The 21,457-nt window shown below is 37.3% G+C and overlaps 2 protein-coding genes across 4 annotated transcripts in view; one reads left to right on the forward strand and one right to left on the reverse strand.

Annotated features, from left to right (window-relative positions):
* LOC127878921 (von Willebrand factor A domain-containing protein 5A-like) overlaps positions 1 to 1,633 on the reverse strand; it is a 46,556-nt gene extending 44,923 nt beyond the window's left edge. For all 3 annotated transcript variants that reach the window (XM_052425481.1, XM_052425482.1, XM_052425480.1), the window contains exon 1: positions 1,405 to 1,633. In XM_052425481.1, coding sequence (XP_052281441.1) covers positions 1,405 to 1,483 — 79 coding nt within the window. In that variant the 5' untranslated portion in view covers positions 1,484 to 1,633. The remainder of the gene's footprint in view (positions 1 to 1,404) is intronic.
* Positions 1,634 to 1,704: 71 nt separating this feature from the next.
* Positions 1,705 to 21,457, forward strand: part of LOC127878918 (run domain Beclin-1-interacting and cysteine-rich domain-containing protein-like) — an 84,006-nt gene continuing 64,253 nt past the window's right edge. Inside the window, 1 exon segment of the mRNA XM_052425474.1 lies at positions 1,705 to 1,890. Coding sequence (XP_052281434.1) covers positions 1,856 to 1,890 — 35 coding nt within the window. The 5' untranslated portion in view covers positions 1,705 to 1,855.

The following is a 21,457-nucleotide window of genomic DNA, read 5'->3' on the forward strand; positions in this document are numbered from 1 at the left end:
CCCCGACTTTGCCACTGATCTGGTTCTTCTCTCCCACACCCAAGAACAGATGCAGGAAAAAGACAAACATTGTAGCAGACAACTCAGATAGACTGTAACTAACCATCAACAAAGGGAAGAGCAAGGTTTTCAAGGCCAATGCATCCAACTACACATCCATCACAGTCCAAGGCAAGATGCTGCAGGAAGTGGACAGGTTCAGGTATCTTGGCAGCATTCTGAACAACAAGGGAGGAACGGATGCAGATGTCAGAACCAGCAACAACAGCCTTCCATCAGCTGAAGAGCACCTGGGGATCCAGCACAATTGGCATCACCACCAAGATTAGGCTCTTCAATGCCATTGTGAAGCCAATACTCCTCTATGGAGCAGAGACCTGGAGAACCTCTGCCATCACCATAAAGAAAGTACAGGTCTTCGTCAACACCTGCCTCATGAAGATCCTCAAGATCCGATGGCCTGACAAGATCTCCAACTTAGAATTATGGAGAAGAACAAAGAAGCAGCCCGTTAAAGAAGACACAGGTTTTTTTTTCCACTTTTTGGGAAGATAGCCCATGGCTTTGGAATTGGGAATTTTATCGGCATTTTCATGAAATTGGGAAAATAAATTAATTAGCCTTTTTTCCACATGAAAAGTCCACTGATTAGGGAAATACTAAATTTGATATAACTCTTTATAATCATTCAAATTAAAATAACAAAATCATATAATACTTTGTTAGATGTAATTGAATTGAAATTTAGATAAAATACGCATTAGACTTCTTTCTAAAAAAAAAAAAAAAAAAAAAAAAATTTTTTTTTTTTTTTTGGAAATTGGGAATTTTTTGCCACATTTTGGGAAACAAGTATACTTTTTGGGATTGGGAACATAGCCGAATTTCGGCTATAAAATCGGGCCAAAAAAAACCTGAGACATCATTCAGAGCTGTTGGCCACGGAAAGGCCACACCCTTCGCAAGCCTGTATCAAATACGACAAGACAATTTCCAACCTAGCTGGAGCCCCCAAGGGTAAAAGGAGGAGAGGGCGGCCTAGAAATACCTGGCACCGAAACCTTGATGCAGATGCTAAACACATGGGTAAAACATGGGGGCACTTGGAGACTCGCTCAGAACCGAGACGCTTGGAGGAAGTTGGTGGGAGACCAGACGGTGAAGATGAGATGATGCTAAAATTATTGTACAGTTAACATTCACAATATTTTATGATTAACTACAAAACAATATTGTAAAATTGTGTTCACCTTTTGTTTGACTGAATATTTAAATAATGTTCAATATCTAAATAATGCCTTAAGCTATTTATGTACGGATGCAATAATGTTAAGCCGATACATATTTCGAAATACGCCGGCAACGCTGACTGTTTAAATATCTTTGGAAAAAAATAGAAAATACCTGTAACTCCGTTTGGAGCAGTCAGACCGCAGCACTTTGACAATTGTAGAACCGATTCATTCCCTGTATCGACTGACATCTTGTTTATCAATTGCAGTTTTCTCAAATATCAAATATCGCACCAGGAGCTACGATTTTTCAAGATCTATACATATAATATTATATGTAAACCTGTTTATTAATAGAACTTGGGATTGTTGCACCTATCTTGCGGAGGATTCCGGAGAAAGTCGAAAAATCACGAATGAGAGATGGACGTGAATGCTTACAGCATCAAATAAGTTGTGTCTTAAGTTTAATTTTACATTTTTATTTCTCTAAAACTCGTCCATGTCGATCATTATTATGAATGGTCAATATATTGCCGATTTAGAAAATATAGTTGTAGATTCTAAATTTATAATGACGAAGATATGATTATTTTGAAAACATTGATGTAAGCGGCTTAGCAATGGACGAAAGTGACGAAAAAGAAGACATTCAAAGGTAAAACATATCTGTATGCCCTTTATTACATCACTGCCTTACCGATTTATGTTCAAATCATGTTAAATGAATGTTACATGTCAAGTTGTTTTGTACTTTTGTGTCTTAATATTGAATTAATCGTTAAAACTTTCATGTTATTAAGGCTCCTCCCATCTACACTACGCGAACCGTGATTTTTGCCTAATTCGCGGAGTCGCGGTGGACAGTTTGATTTTTTAGTGGAAAATCACCGAGATTTCACGTGATTCGTCACTCCGCCGTCGCGCGAATGCAAGATAATCTTCACGGTGATTCCCCACAATTTTGTGGTGATTCGCCATGATCAAAGTGGATATCGGTGACATCGGTGAATTGCCAATTCATGCATATAGACCGAATCATATCAATAACTGTATACATACTGCTTATCTTATGTTTGCATTTATCCGATAATCCAATATAATTACAACATCACTTACGAAAAAATACTCTTAAACATTTATGACGATTAATAAGTTTAAGAATTTAATAAACATAACCATATCAATGCATACACTACGCGATTGTTACCTAATTCGCGGAGTCAAGGCGGACAGTTTGCTTTTTGAGTGGAAAATCACCGCTTTTTCACGTGATTCATCACTCCGCCGTCGCGCGAGAGCAAGATAATCTTCCTGCTGATTCCCCTCAATTTTGAGGTGATTTGCCGCGATTTGCCATGATCGCAGTGATTATCGGTGACATCGATGATTCGCCAATTAATGCATATAAACCGAATCATATCGATAACTGTATACATAACGCTTTTCTTATGTTCACAATTATCAAATAATCCAACATAATTACAACATCACTTACAAAAAAATAATCTTAAACATTAATGTCGGTAAATATGTTTGAGAATTTCATTAACACAACCATATGACTACGCCATTTTTTCAGAAGTGTAAAGAGTACAGTGCATAATGTGGGACACAGCTTTCATTGGACGAGCGTATTTAAATTTAGATTGAATGCAATACATTCTTACAAAAAAACGTTTTATTGCGTCATACGCCTTCATGTAAAAAAAACGTTTTCCTCCTGGAAATTGTGCTATTAATGCATAATATTATCAAAACATTTTTTTGACACGTAAAGTGTTGTAACATTAATATTCAATTCAAAACAAATATACCATAAGTATAAATGTTCTGTTAAATTCCCAAATGAGAATAATAATTTATAATCCGAAACACACTTCCGATGTTTTAATGTTAACACGACGTTTACAAATGCTTCCAATACAGTATAGTCATCATGTATATTTCCCGACAAAAGAGCGCGAAAATTATGCGCGAACATTGAATTCTGTTGGTTTCGGTTAAACGTTTCTTTGGTATTTTTAAAACAATTATATCGCCAACAATTTGATATTTCTTTTAAAGTCATTTCAAATCAAACACGCCGTATCCGTATCGTTATTGATAGAAGTAAAACATAAAACCTTGACTTGTATAGTTTTTTTGTTGTGAGAGACCATCTGAGTAAACGCCGAAAAATATATGCAAACTGTTATTTTTTGTCAATGCCCTTTGATCCATTCTCGCACTTAAATTGGCAGCACCATCCTGTTGTTTCTGTGATTGTCACATCTTTTCACAGTTTGAACGCGTACAAAGAGTTCCAATTAGACACTAGAACAAACACTATCACCCGCTGGACAGTACACAATAAATAATCAAATGTTGAGTTTTTTTTTGTTTTGGGCGTGAAAACCCAGAGAAATGCATGTACATTATACATCATCATCATACAAATTTATTGAACTCTGCGAACGCTAAGTGCTACGTTGATATACTCGTTTTTTTTTCAGCAAAACAAACACAATGTTTAATGGCTTTAATATATAGGCAATGATGTAATAACAACATATTATATAACACGATGTCATAATAACAAATACTTAAAAATAGAACAGTAATATATTTCCGGCTTATCAAGCATTGTGAATGTATGTACAACGCTCAGAAAATAACGCGAGTAACATGAGTTATCCGCATTGGAGCCTGAAACAGAAAATAAATAAATATAGCATAATTTAGTCCAAATAATTAGACGTAATCTACCGATTATATTTAACCTTTAAATGAAAGTGTTACTATAACAATTTTCCGTGTCTTAAGGCGCGAATATTTTGCTAAACCGCTGTTAACAAAAGGGCTACACGTTATAATTCTTAATGACATGCAAAAATAAGTGTTAACATAATTAATAACGTCAATAAACACACACGGTAAGATCAAAGTTTAAATGGAAAACTTATATCATATTTCTCGTTAATTACCTAATTATTAGTTTCGTCTAAATCAAATTCCATGTATAGAGAAACAAGGTATTTATAACCGACCAATGACGAAACACTATGCAACTTTCAATTCACACAGTGCTACATGTATATGGCAACAATATGGAATTTGAACAGTGGTAGTATATTTTCGGGCCTGGAATATAATTGCTTGTAAGTTTTAATAAACATTCTGCTAATGCAATTAGTTAAATAATGTTTACATGTTATGTTCAATAATGTTTGCATGGTCAATCTGCGCTGTTATTTTAATGTCATAAATACGTCACCTACTATCTATTAGCTTATAGCTTTCCAAGGGGAATTAACTCATCCGGAATTTTAACTGGGAACCGGCCACCTCATTACCGTAATACAGGCCAGGTTAAACATTACTGCAACGCAACCTAGGCAAAAACCGGTAACCAATCCTCAATATTCTTTCCGGATCGACCAGGTGTAGACGTGTCTTTTACAGCTCTAAATTGAAAATTGTTTTTCGATTTATTTCACTTTGTTGATTGGGGTTTTTCATAGATAAATTGTGTTATTTATCTTTGTACTTCTTATTCGGAATATTTTATGTGGATTTTATGGACTTTTGTTTCAGTTGTAAAGGTAAGCCATGCTTGCTTTTGTTGAACAATCGTTTATTTCTACCATGCTGGGTGTTTTAGGCGCGAAAGAGCACGTGCAAAACGTTTTTCTAATGCGTGAAACTTGTTTTCAGCTTTGCTGCGTTTTAGGTACATTCTCATGTACATGAGCACGTGTATATCGTGATCGTCGTCAATACGCAGTTGAGGAAATTTGTACAGTGTAAATATTCTTCTAATGTGTTACAAGATCGTGCAAAGCGTGCTCTTCTAATTCTTTGACAGATTGTTTATCATTTGCCATTGTGTGCAAAAATGATTTTACATTTCATATGACAATATTAATTGATGATCATTATATTTTCATCTGTTTTGAATTAAACTTTTGTTTAATTTATGATCTACGGCAGTGGTATTATACGTACCATTGACTTTCTCTTTTACAATAATAACTTAGAGAATGTTAATTATTTTCATAATGGACAAATAATGATTTTATGTGCCGCATGATAATCTGGTCTGTGACCATTTTATTATTGAATATGTTTTGCTCTTGTCTTTCATATAATCGACTTAATGATGGTCGCAGATACAAGAGATGATAAAACCCGATGACGTCGCAGATCATGGATGACTTATTTCATGTTCAAATTGTTGAAACTTTATTGTTTCAGCCTTGCCGGGTTTTTGTACGTACTCATGCACTTGAGCACGAGTTTTTCGTTTTTCCTCTTTAATAAATAATTGAGAAGGTAATCCACTAGGATTTCGTGCCTTTTTCATCAAAAGATTATTGAGGCCAATTGTACAGCGTTTGTTTGTTTACATATTGTGGTTTAACTTTTATTTAATATTTTAACCATTGTTTTTGTCTTTTGTAGGTTCTTTCTGTTTCTTTTGTTTCAGAAATGAACTTACAAAATAGAGGTTCATGTGGTCATGTCAAGACAAGGTGGAATTTCCACAACACTTGCCTTGCATGTACCGGTTGCACTTGCTTCACAAATGTGCGGTGTGCGTATTGTGGGCTTATGACACAGCTGGTCGCCGTCGGACGTCGATCAGCCACAACGCAACGAACCTACAACAGACGTTGATTGTCCGGTGACTTCACTGGATGATGGTCTTTAAATTGTTTTGAATATACGTACAATTGATGTTATCTTTTACAATAGTAACTAAGATAATATCAGTTAATTGTATTATATGCTAATAATTATTGTGCCATATGACAATCTGGTCTAGGACCAGTTAATTGTTATCCCCACGCTTTTTGAAAAAAAGGTGGGGATATTGTGGTTATCTCCGCCGTCCGTCCGTCTGTCTGTCTGTCTGTCCGTCCGTCCTGGCCACTATCTCCTCCTACACTAAAAGCACTAGAACCTTGAAACTTACACACATGGTAGCTATGAGCATATGTGCGACCCTGCACTATTTGGAATTTTGATCTGACCCCTGGGTCAAAAGTTATAGCGGTTGGGGTGGGGCCGCGTCAGAAATTATCACTCATTTTTTTAGGTTATTTTACATTTACTTCTTTATTTCTACACCGATTCACTTCAAATTGATACTGGACCTCTCTTATGACAATACGGTCAATCTCAACCATGCATGGCCCCATTCCCAACCCTAGGGCGCCCCGCCCACATAGGCCACACCCACCAAAAATTTCCATTTACTATAATTTTTTCATTTCTACACGGATTCACTTCAAATTGATACTGAACTTTTGTTATGACATTAGGGTCAATCTCAACTATGCATGGCCCCAATCCCAACCCTGGGGCGCCCGCCCACATAGGCCACACCCACCAAAAAATTCCATTTACTATAATTTTTTCATTTCTACACGGATTCACTTCAAATTGATACTGAACTTCTCTTATGACATTAGGGTCAATCTCAACTATGCATGGCCCCATAACCAACCCTTGGGCCCCGCCCACATAGACCACACCCACCCAAAATTGCCTTTACTATAATTTCTTCATTTCTACACCGATTCACTTCAAATTGATATTGAACTTCTCTTATGACAATACAATCAATCTCAACTATGCATGGCCCCATTACCAACCCTGGGGCGCCCGGCCCACATAGACCACACCCACCCAAAATTGCCTTTTACTATAATTTCTTCATTTCTACACCGATTCACTTCAAATTGATACTGAACCTCTCTTATGACAATACGGTCAATCTCAACTATGCATGGCCCCATTACCAACCCTGGGGCCCCGCCCACATAGACCACACCTGCCCAAAATTGCCTTTTACTATAATTTCTTCATTTCTACACCGATTCACTTCAAATTGATACTGAACTTCTCTTATGACATTACGGTCAATCTCAACTATGCATGGCACAATTACCAACCCTGGGGCGCCCTGCCCACATATGTCACACCCACTCAAAATTGCCTTTTACTATAACTTCTTCATTTCTACACCAATTCACTTCTAATTGATGATGAACTTCTCTTATGACAATACGGTCAATCTCAGCTATGCATGGCCCCATTACCAACCCTGGGGCACACCTAGGTCAAACATTCGGCGTGGGGATACGCGTCGGCCTCTGCCGCGCCATTTCTAGTTGAATATGTTTTAGTCTTATTTTTCATGTTCAACTACACGATGTCTGCAGAGAGGACATCTGATGATATAGCCTTCGCTATTCTTTCCCGGGCAGGATGAGATCTATTAGTAAATATTGCTTAGAAAGTAGATCTACATCACACCTTATGGCACCAAGATGGGAAGAAGAGCCATACGTCGGTAACTGCCCGTTGGCGGTGACCTCGGAGGGTCATCGCCGGTGACAGTACTGTTCACTTAGTGACGGTCCGTTCACCGGAAAACAATTTCCGGGTACTGTTCCTGTGACACGTTGAAGTAACTGTTCCCGTTAATTGAGGCGAGACGGGCAAGACGTGGAACACGGAGCTACCTCTCCGTCGATCGTCGTCAGACCATTGGGGCGTTCGCCATTTACCGGTCTGTGCCCGTAGACATTGACCACGGAGCAACAACGGTACGTCGGTCAATGTCTCATTCAGGTTTGTTGAGGTATGTATGATTATAACATATATACCTAACGTTGACCACGGAGGTTCAATACTAGTGACGTCACAGTTTCAGAGATGTTCCTGTAACACGTTGAGGAAACGGTTCCCATTAACATAGACGGACAAGACGTGGAACACAGAACTATCGCATCGTCGATCGTCTTCAGACCATGGTGCTTTCGCCTTCACCGGTCTGTGCCTGTAGACGTTGACCACGGAGCAACAACGGTACGTGGGTCAATGTCTCATTCAGGTTTGTTATGGCATGTATGATTGTAGCATAGTATACCTAACGTTGACAACGGAGGTTCAATACTAGTGACGTCACCGTTTCATATTTGTTTTATGAATAGTCCGTTACAGAACACCAGTTACTGGGGACTGATCCTGTCATGGAGAAGAATATCCGTCACGGGTTCTCGGTACCTAAGAAGAACCTTCTTACGTCGGTTTTTGCCCGAGGACATTGACCACGGAGCAACAACTGCACGGTGATTAATGTCTATTCAGGTATGTATTTTATGAGACATACTGTATCTAACATTGCAGGTGACGTCACCGTTTCATATTTCATGATCGGTCCGTTCACCGAACACCAGTTACCGGGGACTGATCTTGTCATCGAGAGGAAATTTCAGTCGCCGGTTCCCGGTACCTAAGAAACGGGCAAGACGTGGATTACGGCTTTTCACTCTCCGTCGATCGTTGCTAGACCTTATGGCGCACACCATTCATCGGTCTTTGCCCGACACGTTGACAACGGAGCTATAACAGTACGTCGGTCAATGTCTCAGTCAGGTATATAAGATAAGGAAGGTAAGAATAAGTAAACATCATCTGACTTCTTATTCATCTTATTCGTCCACAGATACAACAACAGTAGACGGACACGCTATTCTTCATCGAGCACTGGCCAGAAGAAGAAGTCGTTCATCATCATCGGATAGGATAGACATCGAAAATACCTCGCTTTCAATGAGCAGTTCTCGTAAGCGTTCACGTCAACGCTCATGTAGACACTTTTTTGGAGACTTTATTTCCAGCGTAGCCAAACAATATTTCGGCATCGCAGGTATATTGGAATTCGCCATTCATCATGTATGGATTTCCGAACCTACTGGTCATATTGACGTTTTCTATATTATTCCTTTACGGAATATCATATCACCATTACACATGTGTTGGTTTTCTTAGGCATCCACACATGTTGCAGTCACCGAACCTTATTTGTATACGAACATTAGTTCGTTTAAATTTCAGGCTTCCGGATTAGGTCATATTGCCACCACGACTACATTGGACACTTTGTGCCTATCATACTGATAATCTAACATTGTTTTCAGTATCAGTTAGATGACTTCTGCACCAGTTATTTTCATCCTGACGCAGTCTTATTAGGACCGATTTGTTCCGATCACAGCGCACCGATCTCCGGACACCAGTCACCGATCAAAACAAGTAGTCGTTCATCATCAGTGGACTTTTCTTCCTCCTCTTCTTCGTCATCGAGGGGGTTCGTCATCATTGCCATCGGAATTGAGTTTTGGCTCGTTCTTCTTTGTCGAGCAATACTCAGAATTCATGTCAGACCATATGGATTCCATCATATTTTGGCATTAAACCAATAACGTTACCGGTCATATTAAGGACTGTTCCGGTTAGGTTAACAGTTACCAATCACCGGTATTAACTTGTGTTTTCATCGGTCATATTTTGTAGCAACGGTTATCTTCTACTTTTCTAGTTGTATAACCCTTGCTATGATTCTATTGAATCCAATATTTTATGGATTGAACAATTTCCATGACATTTTGTATTTTTTTAATACTCATGTTCTACTGATGACCGTTATTTGCCAAATCATCTACGCTGATTTGGTTTATGGTTGAATTTCCTTACCAGCTAATCCAAATTGGTGCTGGATATGAATTACTTATACTATAAGAATATGAAATACATCTGTCTGTTATTTCTACTTCTATCTTTGCCGACTACATGCAGACTATTGGTCTTGCAGTTTGTTCGGCTGAAGCGAGCTCGAAATCTTATATTGGGCTCGAACATTTCTATTTGATCTAGAATTATATTCGAGAACCTTAGGTTAAATTTTAACACACCTTAACCTGTTGGATACAGACGAGCATTCTTTTTAGCTGTTTTTCATTTATAAACATTTTCACAACTCGTTTGTGATGATTTCAACTAGCACACATCGGTCGTGGTTAATTTCCAGACACAGAGGTGAACATATTATCACTCATTGTATTTGGATTCCAGGAATTTATTGGTTATTTGCAAGATAGCAGGTCGTCTCAACGCCTGCAGTTCTTTTTCCTTTCGGTTAAATGAAAATTGATTTGCGCATGCGCGCCAGTGTTTTTCCAAATCGCTTACACGTAGATGCTAAACTGTTTCGAGGAAAGTTGTATCTAACGCTAGTAATGAGCGAAATGCGATCATAGATCGCAGTGTTAATGCTACAACGCGAATGCAGTTCGTAGAAATCGATCAACAGCGTGTGCGATTGTTATACATTCGTCCACTTGACATAAACTGGATACTTAGGTTATTCTATTATTTTGCCAGTTTTGGAATATCTTAGTGAGTTTTTGCCATATTTTTATGGTATCTACTTAGTGAATCATGGGATTATGGTTCTACGACCTTTTAAGTCTCCTGTACAATTAATTTCAGGAACTTCTGCACAGGTCAAATATCATATCTTAGAGAGAAATATGTATACAGATCCAAACATGTGCCACTACATGTCTGGCCATTATTTAGTTGTTTCTGCAGAAGAACGTATTTCTGTTAGAACTTCAATACTTGTTACTTTTGAAAGGATAATTCCATCAGAACTGTATATGAGGTTCCCTGGAAATTCTTTTTGACTGGGTATTTGAGAGCATAGTTATTACCTTAATCACTCTGCTAGATGCATACATCTTTTTCTTTGATGATAAGAAATGTGTTCTTCTTTCCATCAAGGATAGAGATTATGCTTTCGTATACCTTGTTTTGTGTTAGTCATCACAACTCTGTGCTAATTTGGAACTGATCCAAGCTATGGAACATTAACACTATGTTGTTCGTTCTTAAGCGGTTTTGGCTTGTGTTATTGGGTTGCTTGATGAGCTTCCTATGAATTTTTTTCATTAGCCTTATTAACAGTTCCAATATAATTTTTAAGACGGGTTTTTCCTTCTAATTATGTCTTTACCATACTGAGAAGTGAAATTCATGCTTTTTCTGTTGAATACGACCAATTTCAGTTCGATCTAATGTCGTCTTCACTTTATTGTGTCAGCCAGGATTCCTTGCTTATATCAACTCTATATGACTTCTCAAAATCTTCAAGTCTCCAAGTTTTCTTAAACTGGTAGACATGTAGTTAAGGATAAACTTCTATGGCCAATCAGGGCTTTGAAGTTCTATCTCAGCAGTGTTAGTACATTCGAGGTTCTCAAAAGACACTCTTCATTTCCCTAAAAAAAGGGGGGGGGAGATGTGTCTGCGGTTTCTATTAACTAGGGTTAGACCTCTACAAGGAAGGTTTACTCTTATCTCTTATCTAAGGATTCATTCCTTTTTAGGATCTGACCGCATGAAGTAAGAGCTTTGTCTGTTTCGTGGGCGTATATTAATCACACCCCACTTCTTGACATGCTCCAAGTTTTTTTCTGTAGGAATCCGACCACCTTTTTCATCTTTTTATCTTCTTTTTCTGAAGTGCCAACAAAACCATTTGTATGTGTTTGGTCTTGTTGTAATTTCAATAACGGAAGTGTCTTCTTCTTGACATAGACATATTTACTCTGTCTGATAAGTCAAAATTAATACCTTTTTAACGAAGATAACCTGATAAACCTTGTTTTGGGTTTTGTCTGTCATTAGCTGGTAACCCTTTTTATGGGTTCTACTGTGATGGGAAAATATTTACGAGCCTTCCCACCTCAGCTTCAAAATCAGCTAATAGATAGTAGGTAACGTATTTATGACATTAAAACAAATTTTTAAAGTAAAATTCATTTTAATTATTAAATACTTACCTACTATCGGTAAGTCCCACCTCCCACCCCGCTATTCGATTAATATTTTGTATATGTATTGAAAGAATATTGAGGATTGGTTACCGGTTTTTGCCTAGGTTGCGTTGCAGTAATGTTTAACCTGGCCTGTATTACGGTAATGAGGTGGCCGGTTCCCAGTTAAAATTCCGGATGAGTTAATTCCCCTTGGAAAGCTATAAGCTAATAGATAGTAGGTAAGTATTTAATAATTAAAATGAATTTTACTTTAAAAATTTGTATTAATTTGGAGCCGTTAAAGCTTCCGACATTACTTCATCAAGTTCATGTCGGAACGGGAGTATTTTACGCCCATTGTATACAACAACAACAAAAGCTGTGTTATTGCAATGTATAATGTAATTGTATACATATATGTTACATGTACATGTTAGTGTAACCCTCAACGTAAATCGCTTAAAAAGGTGAACCACGGCAGTTCGTGGTGATTTGCGGTGATTCGCGCTGATTGCGTAACAGCAAGATACATTGCGCGACGGTCACCGTGAAGTCGCCGAGACATCACCCAAATTTTCTTGTCGCTCGGAATCACCGCGATTTGTCACGTTGCATCGATTGTGGTGATGCGAGAATCGCGACAAAAATCACGGTGTATGCCTATGCCATTTTTCAGAAGTGTAAAGAGTACAGTGCGTTATGGGACACAGCTTTCATTGGAAGAGAGAATTTAAATTTAGATTGAATGCAAAACCATCATGTCCAAAAAAAAAAGTTTTATTGTGTCATGCTCAGTCATCTTAAAAACGTGCTTCCCAGGGACTTTCTGATAACGGGTTAAAATGAAAGTGAATATCTGTTAACAGTTACACTGCGTTAGCATGTAAATAAATTGCCTGGATTATTTCATTTATTTTTCTTACACATACTGCTCTGATAGGGAATACATGTAATAAACTTGACTCGCGAGTTTTTCACACCTTTATTGACATTACACAACAGATTAACACCAATTAGCTGTCGAAGGTCGTTTAACCTCTAAGCTATTAAAATTGGTTAAACGGACGGATAAAGCAATGAAGCTGTGATTGTCGCCATCTTTGTACCGGATTGCCGAATTTCCAATTTCAGATTTCCAGCTTGAAAAGTCATTTTTTGCCTATTCCCAATAGGCCCAATATTTAGGTATTAATTCGGTTGTTTACAATGTATCCTTGTTTGAAGCTTTATTATTGCAATACTTCTTCTTGGCCTAAATACATGTAATAAACATTGTTGGGCCTCTTATAAGTAATAATCATTGTAGGGTCCCATATAAGAAATAAACATGTTTACACTAATTTTCGGGTCACATATAAGTAATATTGTTGGGTCCCATATAAGAAATATTGTTGGGTCCCATATAAGTAATATTGTGGGGTCCTGTATAAGGTATATTGTCAGGTACCATATTAGAAATATTGTTGGGTCCTATATAAGAAGTATTGTTGGGTCCCATATAAGAAACATTGTTGGGTCCCATATATATAAGAAGTATTGTAAGAAATATTGTTGGGTCCCATATAAAAAATACTGTTGGGTCCCATATAAGTAATATTTTGGGGTCCCGTATAAAGTATATTGTCAGGTACCATATAAGAAATATTGTTGGGTCCTATATAAGAAGTATTGTTGGGTCCCATATAAGAAACATTGTTGGGTCCCATATACAAGAAGTATTGTATGAAATATTGTCAGGTACACTCAGGTACACTCCACGCGTTTTCCCCAATTTCCCTCCATACGCCGTGTGCAGTAACGCCGAGGGAGATTAAGAAAATTTCGCGATATGCAGCGTTTGCATGATTTGGGACGCCGCGTTGAACGATTGGCAAAATTGATAAGCGGACGCGGTGGCCCTCGGCGTTGGCAACGCGGGGAAACTACGTGTTTTACGACATAACAATCAATTTAACTTTGTTTGACTTCCTGATTTTCAAATAAAATTACATTTATTACAAGTACATATATATATATTTTTTATATATATATAATAATATACCATTAAAAAAAAACAACCAAGATAGATCGATCCCCACGTGGTTTTAGAAGTAGTTGTATAGAAAACTCGTTGATTTACGACTAACAAAACATCATCTTTAAACTGATACTTACCAATTAATATAATCACAGTTTGCAACATTGTTTTTGTTTTGATAATTTAATCCAAAGTTTTCATGTTAGCAGGTGTTTTTTCTATACTGAACATGTAAACAAATGACCGAGGACCCTATTAAAAGTCTCGGAAATCTGTGTGAATTGACAGTATGACGTTATCAAAGGAAAGCCGCTTCCTGTCTGAATGCATAACTCAAGTAAACACGTTCAACCAATGCATAAGGCATGGTTTTAATTTTCGGAACAAAGTCAATTCACTGCTCACTAAAGCATTTATTTTCTCTTCGTATGTAGGTTATTCCATTGATTGCTAAAAGAAGGTGGTAACTATTGAGTTGAGAGTTGCATTAAATATTCACAGTTGTGTTCTAGTTGCATCGACATTCAAAACAATGTTTACCAGTAATTATGGACCAAATCGGCAGAGTGACATTCACACATGTTAATCCCTGTTGTCAAAACAACACATAAAGCCAAACACTTCATCCAGTTCCGTCCAGATGTTCTCTTTAATCAGTATACAGTACAATAACTGTTTCAATAATTACTATACTAAAATACCGTAACGATAAAGATTTTTTAATTGAAATTAATTTGGAGGAAATATAACATTATTTGCAATATAATTGTGTTAAAAAATACCAAAGAAACTTTTAACCGAAATCAACAGAATTCAGTGTTCTCTGCACTACAAAGGGGAAGAGGACAATTACAACGAGCGAGGCATGGTATAGGGGCATTAACCCTGGGTTATAGTTAGGTAAGGGTTAGGGTATGGGGTCGGGTTAGGGTTAAGGGTATGGGTTAAGGCTAACCCAAACCCGACCCCTTACCCTAACCCTAACCCATACCCTAACCCTCTAACCCCCCATGCGCATTACAATACCATGCCTCGCTCTTTGTCGTTGTCCGCTTCCCACTACAAAGTTTGTATCAAAAAATCAATACACGCACACTTTCCACGCTTTTCACACATAAACCTTGAACTTGTACATTGTAGCATATTTTTCGCGCGCTTTTGTCGGGAAATATACATGATGACTGTATATTGGAAGCATTTGTAAACGTCGTTTTAACATTAAAAATCGGAAGCGTGTTTCGGATTACAAACAATTATTGTTATTTGGAAATTAAATGAACATTTATTCTGGTGTTATATGTGTTATGAATTGAATATTAACTGGTCAAAATGCTTTACGTGTGCGTATATTCATTCATATTGTCGACGTACCTGTGAATGAAAACATATATGAATTGTTTATACAATTATCTTTATTTTTTTTGTTTATACAATTATCTTTATTTTTATAAGCCACAGTATTTAAACAATTTTTAATGACAATGTTTTTATTTTTTGGCATGCCCAGTAGCACAGTGCTTACGTGTTGTTGCGCGGCGGTCGCTGATAAGAACGGAAATTGTCTGCATTTACCGACTAGGCTTAAGTAATACAGGCCGCGGGTATAGCGAACGCGGCGGAACGCCGCGTTTTACCTTGCTTTCAAAGTCCGCGTAAACACTCACTAGCAGGAATAAAAACGCGGAGTGAGCGCGTTTTTTTGGGAAAACGCGTTGAGTGTACCATATAAGAAATATTGTTGGGTCCTACATGTATATAAGAAGTATTGTTGGGTCCCATATAAGAAACATTGTTGGGTCCCATATATATAAGAAGTATTGTAAGAAATATTGTGGGGTCCTATATAAGAAGTATTGTTGGGTCCCATATAAGAAACCTTGTTGGGTCCCATATATAAGAAGTATTGTAAGAAATATTGTCTGGTACCATATAAGAAATATTGTTGGGTCCTATATAAGAAGTATTGTTGGGTCCCATATAAGAAACATTGTTGGGTCCCATATATAAGAAGTATTGTAAGAAATATTGTTGGGTCACATATAAAAACATTGTTGGGTCCCATATACTGGTAAGTAAGAAACAGCGTTGGGTCCCACATAAAAGATACAAGTTGACATTCTAGGGTCCCATATAATTAATTAACATTAAAGGTATAATTAACACTTTTGGTATCCATATAATCAATGAACATTGTTGGGCCCGGCCCTTTCTTACAAGTACACATGTTTACACTTATTGTTGAGACCCATATAAGTAAAATATATTGCTAGTAGACTAAACTCCAATTTTCTTACACTGGTTTCCGTGACACACATTTACTGTGCAGATTTCTACTAAATATGTGTTGTTTTAATCTCAAACGTAGTCTTAAGTGTTAATTGACACACACATTAAATTATTACCTAATAACCATATGATATCCGTTGTTAATTCGAATGTTATTTATCATTTCGCCGTTCATCGTAATTTCTTTTCTGCTTGCCACCATCTTGGATGATTACGTAAAAACAGGCGTGCTCAATCGCGATACATCGACTATTGCCAGTATCCCCCGCAATATAGAGATGTGTGGATAGCAGCGTAAAATCATATATATTCGGCTACATTCGCAAACCAATAAGTATGTCAGTTGTCGTTCGGCGACAAGCATGATTGGTAGTCGTTCTACGACATTATTGCTGAAAAACATTACAATCTATATGGGTTTATTGCAAAAATTTTGCCTTTTTTGTGAAATTTATGTCAGATTTTTGGAAAAAAATGTTGATTTGATTCAAAGAAGAGGGGGTATATTGCTTTGCTCATGTCGGTCGGTCGGTCTGTCGGTCCGTCCACCAGGTGGTTGTCAGATGATAACTTAAGAACGCTTGGGCCTAGGATCATGAAACTTCATAGGTACATTGATCATGACTCGCAGATGACCCCTATTGATTTTGAGGTCACTAGGTCAAAGGTCAAGGTCACAATGACCCGAAATAGTAAAATGGTTTCCGGATGATAAATCAAGAACACATACGCCTAGGATCATGAAACTTCATAGGTAGATTGATCATGACTCACAGATGACCCCTATTGATTTTGAGGTCACTAGGTCAAAGGTCAAGGTCACAGTGACCCGAAATAGTAAAATGGTTTCCGGATGATTACTCAAGAACGCATATGCCAAGGATCATGAAACTTCATGGTTAGATAGATCATGACTCGCAGATGACCCCTATTGATTTTTAGGTCACTAGGTCAAAGGTCAAGGTCACGGTGACCCAAAATAGTAAAATGGTTTTCGGATGATAACTCAAGAATGCATACGCCTAGGATCATGAAACTTCATAGGTAGATTGATCATGACTGGCAGATGACCCCTATTGATTTTCAGGTCACAAGGTCAAAGGTCAAGGTCACGGTCACCCAAAACAGTAAAATGATTTTCAGATGATAACTCAAGAACGCATACTCCTAGGATCATGAAACTTCATGGGTAGATTGATCATGACTCGCAGATGACCCCTATTGATCTTGAGGTCACTAGGTCAAAGGTCAAGGTCACGGTGACCCGAAATAGTTAAATGGTTTCCGAATGATAACTCAAAAACGTTTATGCCTAGGATCATGAAACTTCATAGGTACATTGATCATGACTCGCAGATGACCCATATTGATTTTCAGGTCAAAGGTCAAGGTCACGGTGACATGAAACAGTAAAATTGCTTCTGGATGATAACTCAAGAACGCTTTTGCCTAGTTTTACTCTGCATTAATAAGATTTTTATGTCCCCCACTATAGTAGTGGGGGACATATTGTTTTTGCCCTGTCTGTTGGTTGGTCTGTTGGTTGGTTGGTTTGCGCCAACTTTAACATTTTGCAATAACTTTTGCTATATTGAAGATAGCAACTTGATATTTGGCATGCATGTGTATCTCATGAAGCTGCACATTTTGAGTCGTGAAAGGTCAAGGTCAAGGTCATCCTTCAAGGTCAGAGGTCAAATATATGTGGCCAAAATCGCTCATTTAATGAATTCTTTTGCAATATTTAAGATAGCAACTTCATATTTTGCATGCATGTGTATCTTATGGAGCTGAACATTTTGAGTGGTGAAAGGTCAAGGTCATCCTTCAAGGTCAGAGGTCAAATATATGAGGCCAAAATCGCTTATTTTACGAATACTTTTGCAATATTGAAGATAGCAACTTGATATTTGGCATGCATGTGTATCTCATGGAGCTGCACATTTTGAGTGGTGAAAAGTCAAGGTCAAGGTCATCCTTCAAGGTCAGAGGTCAAATATATGTGGCCCAAATCGCTTATTTTATGAAACCTTTTGCAATATTGAAGATAGCAACTTGATATATGGCATGCATGTGTATCTCATGGAGCTGCACATTTTGAGTGGTGAAAGGTCAAGGTCAAGGTCATCCTTCAAGGTCAAATATATGGGTCAAAATTGCTAATGTAATGTCACTTATGCAATATTGAAGCTAGCAATTTTATATTTGAAATGCGTGTGTATCTCATGGAGCTGCACATTTTGAGTGGTGAAGGGTCAAGGTCATCCTTCAAGGTCAAAAGTCATATAGGGGGACATTGTGTTTCACAAACGCATCTTATTAAAGATTGTAATTTCACAAACCATATGGGGCCTCATGACCTACTTATTCATCTGAGCAGAACCTTTAGATATTTTGGTAGAGGGTCACCCAGTGATCACTTCTGTGAAGTTTCATCAACATTGGTCAAACGGCTCAGGAGAAGTAGTTATTAAGAGAATTCCAACATATAAGTCTATGTTAATTTGTGAACCCCCATGCAGAGATAATTTTGATCACAGGGGCATAATTTAAGCAACTTTTGTAGAGAAGCGCAATATGATAATTAATACCAAAAGCAATGAAGCTGTGATCGTGGCCATCTTTGCACTGGATTGCCGAATTTCCAATTTCAGATTTCCAGCTTGAAAAGTCATTTTTTGCCAATCCCAATGGGCCCAATATTTATTAATTCGGTTGTTTACAATGTATCCTAACGGCGGTTAGCGAATATTCGCGCTGATTGCCTTACAGCGACATACATCACGCGACGGTCACTGTGGAATCGCGGAGACATCACCCAAATTTTCTTTGTCGCTCGGAATCACCGCGATTTGTCACGTTGCATAGATCGCGGTGAAGCGAGATGTATGCAAAAATCACGCATTTGTTTTTTGGCTTACATTTTTGTGTAATACAATGGTCAATAAAACAATCAAAAGTCAGTGCTCGAGATAGGATATGAAAAAGGCTGGGGGCTCTCTTGTTTAAAAGACACATAAGCACGTGCAGTTTTACTATCGCTTTGGCATGTTTTCAATAAAGTATGTGATATATATATATATATTTAGCTGATAGTGATATTATATAAAGGCAGTGGCTAGTCGTACAGCCCCGTACATGCAGATTCCGAAATTTCAAGCCTTTAGACTAGCTCGTGTAGTCGTCGTCACGGAATTTGCAGTCTGGTTTATGTTTCGTCGTGGTTGGAAATCCGATTTGTGCATAGTATATTAGTATAAAGGGTGCAATTTACGTCACTTCCGGGTATGACACATCAATATATTGATTAATTATTGCTGTGTGCAGATTCCAAAAACACGCACATGTAAAGGAAAAATAACAGGAAACAAATATTTCTCTATCGGACTTAATCAACAGCATGTTTCACCTCGGAGTTTTACCTTGGTGCGCATAATGACTGATAATCCCAGAACGGACAGAATTATTAATTATTAAGAATTAAATAAATTGTCATAAGACAATTAATGAAGATCATGTTGCATACAATGTAAAATGGATAAAATGGAAAATCTTATTGCGCGCAAAATTATAGGAAAACAAATTACAAAAATGTATGACAGAAACCAGTTTATATAAAACTACAAAATACTAAAAGCTTAATAGCTAAAGGAGCAAAAAACTATAAATTTAGTTGTCATTTATATCACTTGACACAAATTATGAAAAAAAAATAAACACATCAATAACATGTTTCATTAAAATAATAGAATGTCTTCATATTCATGAAAATATGTTGATTTGATACTTTTTAAACTTTAAACAGGCAACTATTCAAGGGGAACAACTTCCTAAATAAATGTGCATAACGTATGTATACATTTTCTCAATGCAGTCGGACTTCAATGACTATGACCAGACTCAGCAAATAATTTCTTTCAGCCACTAAATAATGTTCTTCAGTTAACAGAATAAAGGAATATGAATAATGCGAATTCTATCCTATTTACCTCTGATTTCGCTTGCCTTTGCCTTCTGATTTGAAGTTCTTCCCTCCATGAATACAACTGTAGGTAATTTTCGACACTTTAAGATTTTCATTGAAAGTTTTCTTAGGGCATCTGCTTTTAGCAGCCTCAATGTTCCTTGAACTACGTTTGTAAAACTGTACACAATTTGAACGCTGATACAGTTCAATTTTGCCTATTAATGCACCATACATGTATGTGGAGAATTTTTCCCAAACAGTTAAAGACACGGCCATTTTCAGTGAACTGATATATTGCTAGTTTGAAACCATCTATTTATTAATGGTCTAAAAGATAATTAAATTATTTGTGTAACTAAATTTCTGAGAACTACCTTTGTCGGCTGCCATCATTGAATTTCACAATATATGCCACAACTCATTAAAACAGTTTTTCACACCTTACTTAGGAACGTCAACTAATTAAAGAATCAAATAAGCAACCGTATTACATGAAAGGAAGCCGTAACAGATGAAGAATTTTTTTAACTTTTATGAGCTTAAACAAACTTATTACTGATTAAAAGCACTGAATGACAATTCTTTACTTTATAAGCCGTACGGCTAGACAATCTCCATAGGAAAGGTTATACGTACAGAGCCGTACGGCTAGCCTCTTGTCTAGCCGTACGGGGCCGTTCGACTAGCCACTGCCTTATATAAAACTGTTCTATAATTATTAAAACTAGAAAACAGGTGAACATTTAATTAATTTATTGAAACTTCAATGTTATATATATGCAGTACAAGAATGCAATCAGATTTTATTTTAAAAAAACAGCCATTGTTGTGGTTTTAGGGTGCACTGTGGGACCTTTGTGAGGCAGACTCATGTGTGCTTCTCCCTTCTGTAAAAGCCTAGCTGGAGCGTTGTACTACAATTAATTGAGTCTTCTTATGATTCTGGTTCTTAATCTCAGACACTGTTCTCCAATAATCCACTTAGTCATTTTTCATTGCAAGAGGTCATTCGTAAACAAGTGTAGCAACATGCTATAGATCAGATAGTGGTCCAGTCTTTCCGAAATACTGTCGGTCCTCAGATCTTTTCGATTTGGATTATCCGGCAATGATTCGTTTATATTGCAGGTTCACGTTTCCGGTGATAAAATTATGGCAAAATTTGGAATTCCATAAGCTTTTTTCAGAAAAGTTTCAAGGCTAAAGTTAGAATTTTCGAAATATAAATGAATACTCCATTAATGGAAAATGCTTTTTTATTGGTTGTATTTTCTGATATTGAAAGTATCGGAATAATTTT

Source organism: Dreissena polymorpha, chromosome 4, assembly GCF_020536995.1.
Source record: "Dreissena polymorpha isolate Duluth1 chromosome 4, UMN_Dpol_1.0, whole genome shotgun sequence".
Lineage (NCBI taxonomy): Eukaryota > Metazoa > Mollusca > Bivalvia > Myida > Dreissenidae > Dreissena > Dreissena polymorpha.